The sequence below is a fragment of the Scyliorhinus canicula genome, chromosome 15, assembly GCF_902713615.1.
Source record: "Scyliorhinus canicula chromosome 15, sScyCan1.1, whole genome shotgun sequence".
Lineage (NCBI taxonomy): Eukaryota > Metazoa > Chordata > Chondrichthyes > Carcharhiniformes > Scyliorhinidae > Scyliorhinus > Scyliorhinus canicula.
The window spans coordinates 79,129,148-79,148,962 of NC_052160.1; the positions used below are offsets into that span (position 1 = coordinate 79,129,148).

At 44.3% G+C, this 19,815-nt stretch overlaps 1 protein-coding gene across 1 annotated transcript in view; it reads left to right on the forward strand.

Annotated features, from left to right (window-relative positions):
• Positions 1-19,815, forward strand: part of LOC119978968 (CD9 antigen-like) — a 212,780-nt gene that overhangs the window by 133,747 nt on the left and 59,218 nt on the right. The window contains exons 3-4 of the mRNA XM_038820918.1: positions 10,299-10,396; positions 13,083-13,157. Of these exons, the coding sequence (XP_038676846.1) occupies positions 10,299-10,396; positions 13,083-13,157 (173 nt within the window). The remainder of the gene's footprint in view (positions 1-10,298; positions 10,397-13,082; positions 13,158-19,815) is intronic.

A 19,815-nucleotide genomic window follows, 5' to 3' on the forward strand; every position in this document is an offset into this window, starting at 1 on the left:
CAACACTCCCTGCTTAGGGATAAATCCCTCACCGCGCATTTCAAGAAGGAGCTCGCGCTTTTTTACTCGGTCAGTTCCCCTTTAGATGTGACCCCCTCTATTCTGTGGGAGACCTGCAAGGCCCTGCTTAGGGGTTGGTATTTCTTATGCAATTAAAAGGAGGAGAATGTTGGAAAACCAGCACCGGTTAGAGGTGAGATTGGCTGAAGTGGAGGAGGATTATAGGAGGGAGCCACTAGGTTCTCTTAGAGCGGCTGAAGGGCATTCTAAAGGGGGAGGGTGAACAACCAACTGCCGTGGTGCATATAGGCACCAACAATGTAGGTAAAAAAATGGTATGAGATCCTACGTGCTGAAATTAGGGAGTTCGGAGATAAACTAAAAGGTAGGACCTCAAAGGTAGTAATCTCGGGATTGCTACCAGTGCCACATGATAGAGTAGGAATGACAGGATAGACAGGATGAATGCGTGGTTTGAGAGATGGTGTATGAGAGAGGGATTCAGATTTTTGGGACATTGGAACCGGTTCTGGGAGAGGTGGGACCATTACAAATCAGACGGTCTATACCTGGGCAGGACTGGAACCAATGGCCTTGGGGGGTTGTTGCTAGCACTGTTGGGGAAGGATTGGATTGGATTTGTTTATTGTCACTTGTACCACGTAAAAGTATTTTTCTGCGTGCAGCTCAACAGATCATTACGTACATGAAAAGAAAAGGAAATATAAGAAAATACAGAAAAAAATACATAATAGGGCAACACAAGGTACACAATGTAACTACGTAAGCATCGGCATTGGATGAAGCACATAGGGTGCAGTGTTAATGAGGTCAGTCCATAAGAGGGTCATTTAGGAGTCTGGTAACAACGGGGAAGAAGCTGTTTTTGAGTCTGTTCATGCGTGTTCGCAGACTTTTGTATCTCCTGCCTGATGGAAGAAGTTAGAAGAGTGAGTAAGCTGGGTGGGAGGGGTCTTTGATTATGCTGCCCGCTTTCCCCAGGCAGCAGGAGGTGTAGATGGAGTCAATGGATGGGAGGCAGGTTCGTGTGATGGACTGGGCTGTGTTCCCGACTCTCTGAAGTTTCTTGCGGTCCTGGGCCGAGCAGTTGCCATACCTATTCAATGGTATATACCTATTCAAAGTTATGCCATTTGGCATGAAAAATGCCCCAGCCACATTTCAATGGTGAACTAACAAAGTCGTTTCAGGACTACCCAATTGTACGGTATACATCGACGATCTGATAATTTTTAATCAGACATGGAAAGAACATTTGAAGCATCTGATGGGAGTTATTTGATCGACTTCAGGAGGCGGGTTTAGTGGTAAACCTAGCCAAACGTGAATTTGAAAAAGCCCAAGTCACTTTCCTTGGCCAAACAATCAGACAGGGTCGAATGGTCCCACGGGATGTGAAAACAAAAGTTATTGGGGAGTTTCCAGTACTCTCGACACAAAGAGAAATAATGCGATTTCTTGGCATGAGTGGATTTTACCAGAAATTTGAGGTGAATTTTATGATCATAGAATTTACAGTGCAGAAGGAGGCCATTCGGCCCATCGAGTCTGCACCGGCTCTTGGGACCCTGGAGCTGTGAAGCAATTGTGCTATCCACAAGGCTACCGTGCTGCCCCTTAGCAGTGTGGTTGCTCCGCTGACGGATTTACTAAAGAAACGTAGCAAATTTCAGTGGACAGCGGAGTCCCAACAGGCATTTGACGGCTTGAAGGCTGTGTTAACCAATGCTCCTATGTTGGAGAATTACAAGGGGCTCTGTGATCAGATTGAACTAAAGTATTTGACTTTAAAGAGAAATGCCGAGGCGTAGAGAAATGGACAGATTGTGCAGAGACCTTCTTCTCCAAAGAGACTGTCAATCAAGTTCCAGTTGCAGGAAGAAGAACTAAAATGGACTGTGTTATTATAAATGTTTGCATGGGAAAGAATGTCTCCAGATCACTTGATGATTTCAAAGTAATACCTGTTTCTGTAAGGAATGCAAACCTACTGTCTTTGTTGAAAAGGGGTTTTGTCTTATGGATGTTGTTGGGAAAGTAACTAAGGGTTACCTATAGAGTATTGCATCTTTGGGGGATCTCAGTGTTGGTAGTTCATAACATGTTTACTGTGTGTTTATAAAATGTTAACTGGATTCAGAGAATAAACATTGTTTTTGTTTAAACATACTTTAGATCTCTGTTGCCTCACACCTGTAAAGTGGGCCCTTGTGCTCCTCATAACCAAAATCTATTAAAGGTTGTGAGTCAGGTGAACTCCATGATATACTTTGGTGTTCTCTAAACCTGGCCCATAATAATACATAGAAGATAGAAGCAGGAAGAGGCTTTTTGGCCCTTTGAGCCATTCATCACGATCATGGCTGATCATCCAACTCAATAGCCTAATCCTGCTTTCTCCCCATAGTCTTTGATCCCATTCTCCCCAAGTGTTATATCCAGCTGCCTCTTTAATATATTCAAAGTTTTAGCCTCAACTACTTCCTTTGGTAATGAGTTCCACAGATTCACCACTCTTTGGTTGAAGAAATGTCTCCTTATCTCGGTCCGAAATGGTTTACCCTGAATCCTCAGACTGTGACCCCGGTTCTGGACACACCAATCATTGGTAACATCCTTCCTCAGAGAAGGAGACCAAAACTGCGCACAATACTCCAGGTGTGGCCTCACCAAGGTCCTGTACAACTGCACCAATATTCCTGCTTCTGTACTCGATGGGACTAAATGAGCCTTCTTTACCGTCTGCTGCACCTGCATGCTTACCTTCAGCGAATGGTGCACAACGACACCCAGGTCCCGCTGCACACTCCCCTCTCCCAATTTACAACCATTCAGGTAGTAATCTGTCTTCCTGTTTTGCTTCCAACGTGAATAACCTCACACTTATCCAAATTATATTGCACCTGCCATTGATTTGCTCACTCGCCCAACCTGTCCAGATCTTGCTGCAGGATCCCTGCATCATCGTCACAATTCACCCTCCCACCTAACTTGGTATCATCTGAAAACTTTGAGATGTTACATTTTGTTCCCTCATCCAAATCATTAATATATATTGTGAATAGCTGGGGTCCCTACTGTTAATGCCTGCCAATTTGTTTCCTCTCTGCCAACCACTTTTCTATCCACCTCAATACATTTCCCCCAATCCCATGTGCTTTACTTTTACACAATAATCTCTTATGCGGGACTTTGTCAAACGCCTTCTGAAAGTCCAAATATACCACATCGACTGGCTCCCCCTTGTCAACTCTACTGGGTACATCTTCAAAGAATTCCAACAGATTTATCAAGCATGATTTACCCTTCATAAATCTATGCTGACTGACTGATCCAGCCACTGCTTTCTAAATGATCCGCTATAAAGTCCTTGATAACCATCAGGGCTGTTTAGCACAGGGCTAAATCGCTGGCTTTGAAAGCAGACCAAGCAGGCCAGCAGCACGGTTCGATTCCTGTAACAGTCTTCCCGAACAGGCGCCGGAATGTGGCGACTAGGGGCTTTTCACAGTAACTTCATTTGAAGCCTACTCGTGACAATAAGCGATTTTCATTTTCATTTTCATAATGGATTCAAGAATTTTCTCCACTACCGATGTTAGGCTTACTGGTCTATAATTCCCTGTTTTCTCTCTACCTCCCTTTTTGAATATTGGAGTGACGTGAGCTACCCTCCAATCTGCAGGGACAGTTCCAGAGTCCATAGAATCCCGGAAGATGACCACCAATGCATCCACTATTTCTAGAGACACCTCCTTAAGCAGTCTGGGATGCAGATTCTCAGGCCCTGGGGATTTATCCGCCTTCAATCCCATCAAGTTTCCCAGCACCATTTCTTTACTAATATTGATTTCCCTCAGTTCTTCCCTCTCACTAAACTTTTCATTCTCCAACATTTCTGGTATCAGATTTGTGTCCTCATTTGTGAAGACAGAACCAAAGTATGTATTCAATTGCTCAGCCATTTCTTTGTCCCTTATTATATATTCCTCTGTTTCTGTCTGTAGTGGGCCTACATTTGCCTTCACCAATCTCTTCCTCTTCACATATCAATAGAAACTCTTAGTGTTAGTCTTTATGTTCCCTGCAAGCTTACTTTCCTATTATACTTTCCCTTTCTTAATCAATCCCTTCGTCCTTCTTTGCTGAATTCTAAACTGCTCCCATTCCTCAGACCTAGAGGGGCTGGTTTAGCTCACTGAGCTAAATCGCTGGTTTTTAAAGCAGACCAAGCAGGCCAGCAGCACGGTTCGATTCCCGTACCAGCCTCCCTGGACAGGCGCCGGAATGTGGCGACTAGGGGCTTTTCACAGTAACTTCATTGAAGCCTACTCGGGACAAAAAATGATTTTCATTTCAGTTTCATTTCATTACTTTTCTTGGCCAATCTGTATGCTTCTTCTTTGGATCGGATACTATCCAAGGAAGGTTGCTGCCTTCCGGAAAGAGCAATTCACATGCTGCCCCTCCACTGCCCTCTCCCCGCATTCCTGCACATTCCTCTTTTTCAGATAATTAGAAAATTTTGAAAATGTAAAATGATCTATGGGATAGTAGGAGGCCACTCCACCCATCATGTCTGTGCTGGGCAAAAAAAAATGAGCCACCCAACCTAATGCCATTTTTCAGCGCTTGGTCCATAGCTCTGGAGTTTCGGGGACTTGAAGGGCAAGTCCAGTCACCGTGAAAATGAATTGAGGGGTTCCTGGCCTTTCAGGCAGTCCCAGACCACAGTCACCTGCTGGACAAAAATATGTTTCCTCACCTCCTCCCTAATCCTTCAAATGTTGGATTTCTTTGTTGCCACAAAGAGAAAATTTATGGAGGAGCCCACATTCATGAGTCTTGTAAAACACGATGAGAGGTTTATTAAGGATGTTGCTCACACAATCAAAGATAGCAATCTGCTCAAAGCCCTCGCAAGCATTCTGCTGATGTCACTGCACATCACGTGATGCAGAACCAGCAGGAATGTCTTCCCAGATACGTAACACAATCCTTTCGATGTATGTCCACAGTCACTGGATCAGTGTTTTATAAACCTTTACCAGAAGGTTCTCCCTCGATTCAGAAAGCTCAAAATGTGATATGCCTTAGTTTTTCACCAGTTTGTCAGCCTATCCAACCACCTTCAATGATCCACAGAAAACCCCGGGATCCTCTTTACAATTCTATTTTATATGATTTTATATTTCCGCATTCTCCCAACCCAACCAAATCATTTCACACATCTCTGCATTAAATTTTATCTGCCTCTCGATGTTCTCTTGAAGTTTAACACTAGCATCCTGACAGTTCACAATGGGTCTAAATTTTCTCATCTGCAGGTTTTGAAATTGCAATTCCCTGCTAACTGTCGAGCAATCCAGTCAGCATCATTCCCTCTGCTCTAACATTCTAGCCCTGCCTCAAATCCACATCCAATTTGTTTTTGAACTCATTTATCATCTTGTTACGACCCCCTGGGCTAATGCTCGCTCAATTCCAGCCCCACTTGACCTGGAGTCACAACGCAAGTGAATTAACCAATAATTCGCAGAAAAATACCCAAAGTCTTTGCTGCTTGGCTGGCCAATAATTACAGTCACCAGGTTTGTAAACACAATTACTGTTTATTTATAATCATAGTTATCATAGAATTTACAGTGCAGAAGGAGGCCATTCATCCCATCGAATCTGCACCGGCTCTTGGAAAGAGCACCCTACCCAAGGTCAACAACTCCACCCTATCCCCATAACCCAGTAACCCAGTAGCCCCACCCAACAGTAATAATGATATATAAAACAAAAAAGAGTGACTAAGGTAAATATTGGTCCTTTAGAGGATGAGAAGGGAGTTTTAATAATGGGAGATGAGGAAATGGCTGAGGAACTGAACAGGTTTTTTGGGTCGGTCTTCCCAGTGGAAGACACAAATAACATGCCAGTGACTGATAGAAATGAGGCTATGACAGGTGAGGACCTTGAGAGGATTGTTGTCACTAAGGAGGTAGTGATGGGCAAGCTAATGGGGCTAAAGGTAGACAAGTCTCCTGGCCCTGATGGAATCATCCCAGAGTGCTAAAAGAGATGGCTTGGGAAATTGCAGATGCACTAATGATGATTTACCAAACTTCACTAGACTCTGGAGTGGTCCCGGTGGATTGGAAATTAGCAAACGTGACACCACTGTTTAAAAAAGGAGGTAGGCAGAGAGCAGGAAATTATAGGCCAGTGAGCTTAACTTCGGTAGTAGGGAAGATGCTGGAATCTATCATCAAGGAAGAAATAGCGAGGCATCTGGATAGAAATTGTCCCATTGGGCAGACGCAGCATGGATTCATAAAGGGCAAGTCGTGCCTAACTAATTTAGTGGAATTTTTTGAGGACATTACCAGTGCAGTGGATAACGGGGAGCCGATGGATGTGGTATATCTGGATTTCCAGAAAGCCTTTGACAAGGTGCCACACAAAAGGTTGCTGCATAAGATAAAGATGCATGGCATTAAGGGTAAAGTAGTAGCATGGATAGAGGATTGGTTAATTAATAGAAAGCAAAGAGTGGGGATTAATGGGTGTTTCTCTGGTTGGCAATCAGTAGCTAGTGGTGTCCCTCAGGGATCCGTGTTGGGCCCACAATTGTTCACAATTTACATAGATGATTTGGAGTTGGGGACCAAGGGCAATGCGTCCAAGTTTGCAGATGACACTAAGATGAGTGGTAAAGCGAAAAGTGCAGAGGATACTGGAAGTCTGCAGAGGGATTTGGATAGATTAAGTGAATGGGCTCGGGTCTGGCAGATGGAATACAATGTTGACAAATGTGAGGTTATCCATTTTGGTAGGAATAACAGCAAACGGGATTATTATTTAAACGATAAAATATTGAAGCATGCCGCTGTGCAGAGACCTGGGTGTGCTAGTGCATGAGTCACAGAAAGTTGGTTTACAGGTGCAACAGGTGATTAAGAAGGCAAATGGAATGTTGTCCTTCATTGCTAGAGGGATGGAGTTTAAGACTAGGGAGGTTATGTTGCAATTGTATAAGGTGTTAGTGAGGCCACACCTGGAGTATTGAGTTCAATTTTGGTCTCCTTACTTGAGAAAGGACAGACTGGCACTGGAGGGTGTGCAGAAGAGATTCACTAGGTTAATCCCAAAGCTGAAGGAGTTGGATTATGAGGAGAGGTTGAGTGGACTGGGACTGTACTCATTGGAATTTAGAAGGATGAGGGGGGATCTTATAGAAACATTTAAAATTATGAAGGGAATAGATAGGATGGATGCGGGCAGGTTGTTTCCACTGGCGGGTGAAAGCAGATCTAGGGGACATAGCCTCAAAATAAGGGGAAGTAGATTTAGGACTGAGTTTAGGAGGAACTTCTGGGGGCAGCAGGGTAGCATGGTGGTTAGCATAAATGCTTCACAGCTCCAGGGTCCCAGGTTCGATTCCCGGCTGGGTCACTGTCTGTGTGGAGTCTGCACGTCCTCCCCCTGTGTGCGTGGGTTTCCTCCGGGTGCTCCGGTTTCCTCCCACAGTCCAAAGATGTGCGGGTTAGGTGGATTGGCCATGCTAAATTGCCCGTAGTGTCCTAATAAAAGTAAGGTTAAGGGGGGGGGGGGGTTGTTGGGTTACGGGTATAGGGTGGATACGTGGGTTTGAGTAGGGTGATCATGGCTCGGCACAACATTGAGGGCCGAAGGGCCTGTTCTGTGCTGTACTGTTCTATGTTCTATGTTCTATTCTTCACCCAAAGGGTTGTGAATCTATGGAATTCCTTGCCCAGTGAAGCAGTTGAGGCTCCTTCATTAAATGTTTTAAGGTAAAGATAGATAGTTTTTTGAAGAATAAAGGGATTAAGGGTTATGGTATTCGGGCCGGAAAGTGGAGCTGAGTCCACAAAAGATCAGCCATGATCTCATTGCATGGCGGAGCAGGCTCGAGGGGCCAGATGGCCTACTCCTGCTCCTAGTTCTTATGTTCTTCTATACAGCAAGTACAACTGGTTAACTATTTGCTAATTCATTATACCCACTTTAAATTGATCTCCCTCCCCCACCCTCTATTCCCACTTACACACACACAAGACAGACACATAGAGAAGGAGAGAGGTGAAAATGATAAGTAAAAGGAAATGGAGTCTTTGTTCGAGATGGTTGTCTTTAAACAGACCTTCCTTCAAAGTAAGCTCTCAGATCCAGGTCTCCGTTTGCAGCCTGCAGTGGTTTCACGTTTGAATCATTCATTCAGTTTCTCTGAAGGTTCAGAAATACATCAACTCACTGTCTTTCTGGAGAGAGAAAGGGAGAGAGAGAGACAAGAAATATAAAGAGTCGGTTCTTGTCCCTGTGTGTTCAAGTCTCAATTCTGCTTTTGTTAGGTCTCTGGAAATCATCCCACTCAGGGAGATCTAATCATCACCTATTAGTGGGCAGAATATGGCCTTTTGGCCAATTCATTGACCACCAGCAACCAATCAAACTGAGTCCCATCCCATCTCTCAGGTACCAAGAAGTCTGAGTTCTCTGTTCGAACACTAACAGCACCATATACTGTCTTGCAGCTTCCTGAATTCCCCATTCTCTCTGCTACTTGACTTAAAGATTTAGCATCCATGGATCAAAATGATAACGACAAAAATAAAGAAAGGGGAAATAAGGGAATCAACAGGCAGGAGCCTTACAAACTCCACTCCTACCATTCTCATAGTGATGAGATTCAAGCCATTACCACTCATTGTGTAAAAAATCTCTTCCTCATATCCCTCTGTAACTCATGCCCAAAAATTATATTTGTGACCCCTAATTCCTGTACCACCAGTTAATGGGAAAGCTATTCCTATGTGTACTTTATCTAACGGTCCATCTGGGCAAAATATTCACTCAAAGGAGATCAACCCCAGTTTATCCAAACTTAATCTAGCAACTAAATTCCCTCATCCCTGCAACCATTCTGGGAAATCTCCCTCTCCACCCTTTCCTTCCTAAAGTGTTGTGGCTGGAACTGGAGCAATATGTGATCCATATCTAGGTCAGTAATATAGATAGTGGCACAATGGCACAGTGGTTAGCGCTGCTGCCTCATGGCACCAATGATCCAGGTTCAATCCCGGCCCTGGGCCACTGTCTCCCCATGTTTGCGTGGGTTTAGTCTCAACAACACAAAGATGTGCAGAGTATGTGTATTGGCCACACTGAATTGCCCCTAAATTCGAAAAAAAGAATTGGGTATTCTAAATTTGTTTAAAAAAAAACATAGATGAAGAAAAGCAGTAATCCGAGTACTGGCCTGGAGAACCCTAATGTTCAACTTCTTCACACCCGAGAAACATTTTCCCACCACTCCGAGCTTCCTGTCACCCAGCCAGCTCAATACCCATTTTCCCACCACACTGAGCTTCCTGTTCCCCAGCCAGCTCAATACCCATTTTCCCACCACACTGAGCTTCCTGTCACCCAGCCAGCTCAATACCCATTTTCCCACCACTCTGTGCTTCCTGCCACCCAGCCAGCTCAATACCCATTTTCCCACCACTCTGTGCTTCCTGCCACCCAGCCAGCTCAATACCCATTTTCCCACCACTCTGTGCTTCCTGTCACCCAGGCAGCTCAATACCCATTTCCCCACCACTCCGAGCTTCCTGTCACCCAGCCAGCTCAATACCCATTTTCCCACGACTCTGTGCTTCCTGCCACCCAGCCAGCTCAATACCCATTTTCCCACCACTCTGTGCTTCCTGCCACCCAGCCAGCTCAATACCCATTTTCCCACCACACTGAGCTTCCTGTCACTCAGCCAGCTCAATACCCATTTTCCCACCACTCTGTGCTTCCTGTCACCCAGCTAGCTCAATACCCATGCTGCCATGGTCCCTTTTATTTCATGGGCTTCAAATTTGAACTCATGGGCTTGGGGAAGAAGGTTGAGTGTGTGGAATGCAGGTATCCCTGCAGCTGTGTCATTCATTTCCTGTCATTGGCCACGCTATCTCCACCTTGCATGTGGAACTGGATGGAGACCAGAAGCAGCTGTAGAATTTCTTCCTGACCCCCAAGGAGGAAGTTTAGAGCTTCATCCTAGCTCTCCCTCCTTCCCTTCCTGTCTCCTTCCTTTCGTCTTCCATTTTTATTTTCTTCTCTCCCTCCTCTCTCTATCCCATTCTCTCCCACTCCCTCTCCTCCACTTGCTCTCCTATCCTCTCTCCCTCTCTCCATCTTTCCCTGCTTCCCAGCCCAGCCCAGGCTCAGTATGTTATCCTGTCTCTTCCCCGTCTCATTCTGTGTTACTGTTTTTCTAGGAGTGTATACACTGATTGCCACTGGGGCCCTGATGATGTTGGTGGGATTTCTCGGATGTTGTGGAGCAGTGCAGGAATCGCAGTGTTTACTTGGAGCAGTAAGTATTGCTAAACTCCGGAGTCAATGTTCAGCATGTGTCTTGGGTCAGGTCTCAAAGTGTGTCAGGGATTAGGGATCATGGGTTGGTGCTTCACTGGGGTCAGGTGAGTTTGTACCAGAGGTACATAAGAACATAAGAACATAAGGACTAGGAGCAGGAGTAGGCCATCTGGCCCCTCGAGCCTGCTCCGCCATTCAATTAGATCATGGCTGATCTTTTGTGGACTCAGCTCCACTTTCCGGCCCGAACACCATAACCCTTAATCCCTTTATTCTTCAAAAAACTATCTATCTTTACCTTAAAAACATTTAATGAATGAACCTCAACTGCTTCACTGGGCAAGGAATTCCATAGATTCACAACCCTTTGGGTGAAGAAGTTCCTCCTAAACTCAGTCCTAAATCTACTTCCCCTTATTTTGAGGCTATGTCCCCTAGTTCTGCTTTCACCCGCCAGTGGAAACAACCTGCCCGCATCAATCCTATCTATTCCCTTCATAATTTTAAATGTTTCTATAAGATCCCCCCTCATCCTTCTAAATTCCAATGAGTACAGTCCCAGTCTACTCAACCTCTCCTCATAATCCAACCCCTTCAGATCTGGGATTAACCTAGTGAATCTCCTCTGCACACCCTCAAGTGCCAGTACGTCCTTTCTCAAGTAAGGAGACCAAAACTGAACACAATACTCCAGGTGTGGCCTCACTAACACCTTATACAATTGCAACATAACCTCCCTAGTCTTAAACTCCATCCCTCTAGCAATGAAGGACAAAATTCCATTTGCCTTCTTAATCACCTGTTGCACCTGTAAACCAACCTTCTGTGACTCATGCACTAGCACACCCAAGTCTCTCTGCACAGCGGCATGCTTTAATATTTTATCGTTTAAATTATAATCCCGTTTGCTGTTATTCTTACCAAAATGGATAACCTCACATTTGTCAACATTGTATTCCATCCAGGTAGGTCTGTAAGTGCCTTGATAAGGGGTTGATGTGTTCATGGGGATCAGGGTTTAGTGTGCATCCAGAATCAGGGGTCTGTGTAAATCAGGTTGAGGACTGGTATTGTGTCTGGGGTCAGGGGTCAATGTCAATCTGAGGTCATGGATCAGTATGTATATGGGATCAGGGTTGGTTGTGAATCTGGGGTTATGGGACACTCTGCCTCTGGAGCGATCATTGTGCTCCGAGAATTCAGTTAGTGCGTGTCGGGACTGGTCCATCATTGGGATTAGGTGGGTGATGCGACCATCAATTCACACGAGACAGAGAGTTGAAGTGAACAGTGGGTTTAACCAACTAGAACAGTGCCTGCCTGCGACTGCTCTGCACTGAGAGCTGCCTACAGGGCAGCTGCTCTATATACCTCCCCTCAAGGGGGCGGAGCCCAAAGGACACCAACATGATACAATCGGTGTAGTACAGTACAATGGTCCATAGGTGGAGCCCACATGGGCAACAGCGTGGTACAATGTCGTACAGTGGTGAATGGTTACCATAATACGTTCACCACAGTGAGGTTTGCATCTGAGGTCAGAGTTTGTCTGTTTCTGGAATCAGCGTTTGATGCGCACTTGTGTTAGGGGTTGTGTGTGGCAAAATCAGGAGTCAATGTTTGCCTGAGGTCAGAGGTCATTGTTTGCCTGGTGTCATACATCAAGAATATGAGATAAGTGGTTGGTGTGTGCCTGGGTTTAATTTTTCTCTGGGGTCAGTGCTCAGGAGTAAGTATGAATCCAGGATCACAAATCCATGTGTGTCCAATTCATTGCGTTAGGTTGGGTCTCTGGTGTCAGGCGCTGTTGTTGTGACATGATGCTAATATACCTTTGAGGGGCATACCTTCAAGCGCTGTCAATCAATACCACATAAACAGGATATGTTGTAGTCCCATGACTTCACGGAATCACAAGGTTCAGAATAGGCCCTTCGGCCCATCAAGTCTGCACTGAGATGTGTAAAGGGGCAGGAGGTTTAGGGGAAACTTTTACCCAGCAGGTGGTGATGGTCTGGAATGCATTGCCTGGGAGGGTGGCAGAAGTGGGTTGCCTCCCATCCTTTAACTTGGATGAGCACTTGACACAGTATAACCTTTTTCATAATATCCACTCATGTATATCATGAGAAGCAGACAGGCAGTGATTGACACACAGGATAACCAATGAACACACACGACACAGAACAACCAATCACCAGACAGGACACCACCACTATAAAGCCCACAGGGCATTAAGGCTCTATATCTCTCTCACAGGACACGGCTAAGGAAATAGTCACAGTGCACAGGCCAATGAACATCATTACCACGTGGCAGAGAGCTAGTCTGGTCAAGTTAATAGAGTTAAAAGTTATCAGTTAATAGAATGTCAACCCACAGCAGATTATGTACAGCAATCAGCAGGTTCAATAAAACAGTGTTGGACCATCTCCTGTGTCGGAAGCCTGTTTCTCATTTTACTACATTCAGTTGCAGTCGATGTTAGACCAACACAGTTAACACATCAACCTTCAAGGCTATGGGCCAAGTGCTGGTAAATGGCAATAGTCCCTGTGTGCTTCAGGCAAAGATCAGTTTGTGTTTGGTCTCAGGATTGTTGTGCATCTGGGGTTAAAGATTAGAGTGCCCCAGGGGTTAAATATCATGGTTCACTACTAATGCTGTTGGCTTTCTTTCTCCAGTTCTTCATATGTCTGCTGGTGATTTTTGCAGCGGAGATCACGGCTGGAGTCTGGGGTTTCCTGAACAAGCATGAGGTATTTTTTATATCTGGCTATGGTTAAGAAACAGAACAGACATTGAAGCGACACAGGACATAAACATCCAAATTTTAAATTGTTACTTTAGCTCTTTCTATTCTCAGCTTGGGTACATTTGCTGTGTTTACTGTGGACAGTCTTTGTCTCATCGCATTGAAATCACTCTTACCTCAATTTAGAATCTTAATAGCTGTTTTGTGATTCTCCCTTTCAAAAGCAACATTGAATTTTCATTTTATAATCACTGTTGAATATGTTTTCAGACACCATTAAACTGCTAATTAAATCTGGCTAATTATTCATTTTTAAATTTAATTTCCCTACAGTCTTGACAATCATTTTATCCCAATCTATATTATTACAATCCCCCATTCAAATCACTCTGTCTTTGTTACATGCTTGTCTATAATCTCTGCATTTATGCAATCTACCACTTCACAGCTACTAGCAAGGCTGATACAGAACTAAAATTAATATATTAAATCCTTTCCAATTTTTTGTTCTCTCCATAAAAAACCACTGCCTGCATGCTTCTTGCAATATCCTCTCTTACCATTGAAGTAATTTCATCCTCAATGACTAAGATGACTCGTCCCTCTACCATTTTCCCCAACTTTTCTATGGATCTTATAACCTGGTACATTTGGTTCCAAGTTCTGACCATCTTGCTTGCAGCTGTGCATCAGTAATGTCAAACTCTCCAAATTGAATTTACCCCTGAAATTCATTCCGTTTGTTGCTTTTTTCATTGTTTCTCGGGATTGCTTCATGGGCGTTGCTCGCTCAATCAGCATCTATTATCTGTCCTTAATTACCCTTCTGAAGGCCTTCTTGAACTGCTGCAGTCCATGAGGTGTAGGTGCACCCACCGTGCTGTTAGGGAGGGAGTTCCATGATTTTGACCCAGTGACAGTGAAGGAACGGCCAATATATTTCCAAGTCATGGTGGTGAGTAGCTTGGAGGGACCTTGCAAACATTTGCTTCCCTTGTCACTTGAGGTGCCAAAGTCGTGGGTTTGGAAGGTGCTGTTGACTCTGCAACTCTGAAACATCCCGACCCCTGTTTCCCCATACCTCCACTCTTTCCCATTCCACCACCCTCATTCTCTACTCCTATCTTCCCTCTCTCTCGCCTCCTCACCCTCAAACTTTCTTTTCCTATCTCTCTTTTCCTTCCTCACCCTTGCCTCCCTTCTCCATCCTTCCTATCTCTTTGTAATTATTTTCTATCTGCCAAGCCTTTTCCTGTCTGATCTTTTTCCCAATCATCTCTGTTGCTCACCTGCATCATGTATGTGAATGTATGGAGAATAGTAAATATGATTGGGGAGTTACAGGCACAGATTGCATTGTGGAAATGTTATGTTGTGGCGATAACAGAGATACTGACTTAAAGGAGGAGAGGACTGAGTGTTAAATAAGGAATGGGAGAGGGGTGGCAGTATTGGTTAAGGAGAGTATTGCAGTGCTGGAGAAAGAGGAAGTTCCACAGGGTCCAGGGACAGAATCAATTTGGCTAGAGTTAAGAAACAAAAGGGGTGCAGTAACATTGCTTGGTGTAGCCAATAGACCACCAACTAGTGAGAAGGATGAAGAATAAAAAAGTCTGCAGGAAAATTACAGAGATACAAACATTATATAGTTATAGTTGGGGATTTGAAATACCGGAATGTAGACTGGGACAGGGGTAGTGTAAAGGACTGGGAGGGGCAAACATTCCAAGGTGATGTTCAGGAAAATCTTCTACAGCAGTATGTGTCCAGACCAACCAGAAAGGATGCGCCACTGTTAGACCTGGTTCTTGGAAATTAGTTGGGCCAAGTAGACCAAGGCATTCCTGGACGGCACGGTGGCACAGTGGTTAGCATTGCTGCCCCACAGTACCAGAGACCTGGGTTTGATTCCGACATCGGGTCATTTTCTGTGCAGAGTCTCCTCGTGTCTGCGTGGGATTCCTCCAGCTGCTCCGGTTTCCTCTCACAGTCCAAACATGCACAGAATAGGTGGATTGGCCATGATCAATTGCCCCTATGTGGGGGTCACGGGGATCGGGCAAGGGAGTTGCCCCAGGTAGGGTGCTCTTTTGTAGTGCCGGTGCATACTCGATGGGCTGGATGGCCTCCTTCTGCAATGCAGGGATTTTAGGAAATGGTAGTTCTGTGGAAGGATCATTTGGACTTGAAATATAAGTTACGTTTCTCTACACAGATGCTGCCATACCTGCTGAGTTTGTCCAGCATTTTCTGTGTTTATTTCAAGTATATTAAGTGTCAGTGTGGGAACATTTAGGAGACGATGCTCATTGTATCGCAAGGTTTAGGATGACAGAAAAGGATAATGGTTAAACCAGAGTAAAAAATTATTAATTGTGGAGTGCCAATGTCAATGGGGCAACAACGCAGCTGGGCCAGTTAGACTGGAACAAAAGGTTGGTGGGAGCTGAACAATGAGCTACTTTCAAAAGAGAAATGATCTGGACAGTCAAGGTATATCCCCTCGATAAGGGAAAGGTAGAATAAACAAATCTACAGCTCTCTGCGTGAAAAACGGAGATAGAAATTAAGATAAGGGGGAAAAAATGCTTATGACAGATGCCAGGCAAAAAATCCAGTTGAGTGTAATGTGAGAGTACCTTTAAGAAATGGGTGTTTACAAATTGGTGTGTATATAAATATCTGTAGTGAGAGTACCTTTAAGAAATGGGTGTTTACTACTTCAGTGATGTCAGAGAGTGTGTGGAGCTGGGCTGTCTTTCAGCTTTTTACTTTCGTTTTTGAGCAGGCTGCAGGGTGTGTTTTAGTTTCATTTTCAGTGTTGGAACTGAAGCCAGACCTACCAGGTGTACTGCTGTTCTCTCTACCATCAAAAGACTATCTCTTGATCATTTGGTGAATTCAGAATTATAAATGTTCTCAGTAGTGACTTTAACCGAACGTGCTTCTGTTAAAGGTTATGTTTTTTGTAAGTCTTCTGGATGTTAAAAGGACAACATATGCATTACTTAGTGTTGTATTCTTTGGGGGTTGTATTTGAATTGATGGTTGCTAAGATGTTCACTGTATGTTTTAATAAGGTTTTTTTTTTTATAAATGTTTTTTTATTGAGTTTTCATATTTTATATATGACAAATTACAAGTTATTAGAGAGAGAGAAAAAAAAAGGGAAACACAAAAATTTAACATGAATATTTACAGGTAAGCATCTTCATAACAATAATTGTGGCCGCCCCCTTTAGCCAGCATACATATTTTACATTCCCCAATATGGCCGAGGCACATGTTTATAGGCATTTATTTATAGTTTGGTTTTGGGCCTTGGCTTGCCATCAAACCCCCATACCGAGCCCGTAGCCACCCCCCCCCCCCCCCTCCCCCCGGCTACCTTCCCCCGATTCCCGTCCATTTTCCCCTGGTTCTTGGCCACCCGACTATTCTTCCTCATGTACGTTGGCCACAAACAGGTCCCGGAACAGTTGCATGAATGGCTCCCACGTTCTGTGGAAGCCGTCGTCCGACCCTCGGATGGCGAATTTGATTTTCTCCATTTGGAGAGATTCCGAGAGGTCGGACAGCCAGTCTGCAGCTCTGGGTGGTGCTGCTGACCGCCAGCCAAACAGGATTCTACGGCGGGCAATCAGGGAGGCAAAGGCAAGGGCGTCCGCCCTCCTCCCCAGGAATAGATCTGGCTGGTCTGAAACCCCGAAGACCGCCACTATCGGGCATGGCTCCACCCTCACCCCCACCACTTTGGACATAGCCTCGAAGAAAGCTGTCCAGTACTCCACAAGTCTGGGGCAAGACCAGAACATGTGGGCGTGGTTGGCCAGGCCTCTTTGGCACCGCTCACATTTGTCCTCCACCTGCGGGAAGAACCTACTCATACGGTTTCTCGTTAAGTGGGCTCTATGTACCACTTTTAGTTGTTTTAATAAGGTTAACATGAGTTCATAGAATAAACTTTGTTTTGCTTTTAAAAAATACTTTTCCATTTCTGCTGTACCACACTTGTAGAGTGGGCTGTGTGCTCCCCATACCACAATCTATTAAAAGTTGTGGGTCAGGTAAACTCCATGATACACTTTGGGGTTCTCCAAAGCCTGGCCCATAACAAGAGAATCAAGAGGAATTCCGAAGGTTCAGAGGGAGGTGAAACAGCTCATCAGAGAAGCAAAGAGGGGTTATGAAAAAAGACTGGCAGCCAACATAAAGGGGAATCACAAAGTCTTCGATAGGCACGTAAATTGTAAAAGGGAAGTAAAAGTAATCGGGAAAGTTAGGGACTGAAAAGGGAATTTATATAGGAGGCTGTGGGGCATGGCTGAGGTACTAAATGAATACTTTAAACGCGTCTTTACAAAGGAGGTAGATGCTGCCCAGGACTTGGAGACAGATGAGAAAACTGTGTCCCTAGAAGGGTTCAAAATTTATAAGGAGGAAATGTTGAACAGACTATTGGCAGCGAAAGTGGACAAGCCATCAGATGGGATGCATCCAAAAATATTAAAGGAAACAAGAATGGTAATTGGTGGCCATAATCTTCCAGACTTCTATCAGACCAGGTGGCAGAGGACTGGAGAATTGCAAATGTTCCACCCTTGTTCAAAAAAGGTTGTAAGGATAGTCCCAGCAATTCCAGACCAGTCAGTTTAACATCAGTGGTGCGCAGGCTTCGAGAAACAATTATTCAAATTAGTCACATGGAAAAAAAGTGGGTTTATTAGAAAGAGCCAGCATGGATTTCTAAAGGAGAAATTTGCCTTACTAAGTTGTTGGAGTTTTTGGAGGATGTAACAGAGAGATTCAATGAGGGTAATGCTGTTGATGTGGCGTACATGGACATCAGAGGACATTCCATGCAGTGCCACACAACAGACCTTTTGAGAAAAATTATAACTCATGCAATAAAAGGGACAGTAGCAATATGGACACAACATTGGCTGAATAACAGGAAGCAGTGAGTAATGGTCAATGGATATTTTTGAGGCTGGAGAAAGGTTTGTAGTGGAGTTCCCAGTATTTGAACCCTTGCTTTTCCTGATATATATTAATTATCTAGATCTTGTTGTGCAGGGAACAATTTCAAAATGTGCAGATGACATGAGACTTGGAAATATTGTATATTCTGAAAGGGACAGTATGGAACTTCAAAAGGACAGAGACAAGTTGGTGGTATGGGCTGTTGACTGGCAGATGAAGATCAATGCAGAAGAACATGGACAGACAATATAAAATAAGGTGTAAAATTTGAAAATAGGCGCAGGAGCAGAGGCACCTGGAAGTACCTGTGCATAGATCATTGGAGGTGGCAAATAGTATTCTGGCTTTAAATGAAATGAAAATGAAAATCGCTTATTGTCACGAGTAGGCTTCAATGAAGTTACTGTGAAAAGCCCCTAGTCGCCACATTCCGGCGCCTGTCCGGGGAGGCTGGTACGGGAATCGAACCGCGCTGCTGGCCTGCTTTAAAAGCTAGTGATTTAGCCGAGTGAGCTAAACTCCGGCGCCTGTCCGGGGAGGCTGGTACGGGAATCGAACCGTGCTGCCGGCCTGCTTTAAAAGCCAACGATTTAGCCGAGTGAGCTAAACCAGCCCCTTTATTAATAGGGATGTAGGGATGTAGAGTACAAGAGCAAGGAGGTTATGCTAAACTTATACAAGACACTAGTTAGAGCTCAGCTGGAATATGTGTACAGTTCTGGGCGCCACACTATAGGCAGGATGTGAACATTTTGGAGAGAGAGCAAAAGAGGGTTGCAGGAATGGTTCCAGCGATGAGAAACTTCAGTGATGTGGAGAGATCGGAGAGGCTGGGACAGTTCCCCTTGGACAGAAGGAGACTGTGAGAAGAACTGATTGAGATGTTCAAAATCATGAGGGTGCTGGACAGAGTAGATAGGGAGAAACTGTTCCCACTCACAAAAGGATCGAAAACAAGAGAGCACAGATTTAAAGTGATTTATAGAGAAGGAAATGTGGGCAGGATTCGCTGCTTCGTGATGCTGGAAGTGAGAATAACAATCGGGCGGAGAATCGCGTGAAATGGATGCTGAATGTGGTGCAATGCTCCAGCCCCTCGCTGGTGGCGATATCGATGTTTGAACCCTGCGCCGGTTGATCCTTGCAATACTGTCCTTTGCCTAGATTTAAATCTCATTAACGGCTTGGACACTTCATGTTTAGCTTCCCTGCAATGCTGCACCTTTCTTGGGTGGATGTCTGTAGAAGTCAGGTATTTTAAATACACTTAATATAGGTAAGAAGACTGTTTAAGACAGAAATATCAATTCCCAGTTTTAAAATGAAAGAACCATACAATTTCCAAACTCAGTCATGAGTTTGCAAAACACAGAAGTTTGATAAAAACATCACATTTTCCAAGGGCAAGGGCGGAATCCATAGCAACAAGGGATAAGGATGAAGTATTGTGCGGTTCTCACGCAGCTCGAGATTAGGTTGAATCATATCCCATAAATTATACAAGCTAAAAAAATATCTTGAACTATATTGCCTTGTTTTTAATAAATGGACAGTTAAAACATCGACTCAAATATAATATATATATGTATATATTTGATTCCAACATTCTCAGTGAAACAATCTTATAAAAGACAGTTTGAGTTGTATGTTCTGAATTATGAGATAACATGAGGTCTCCA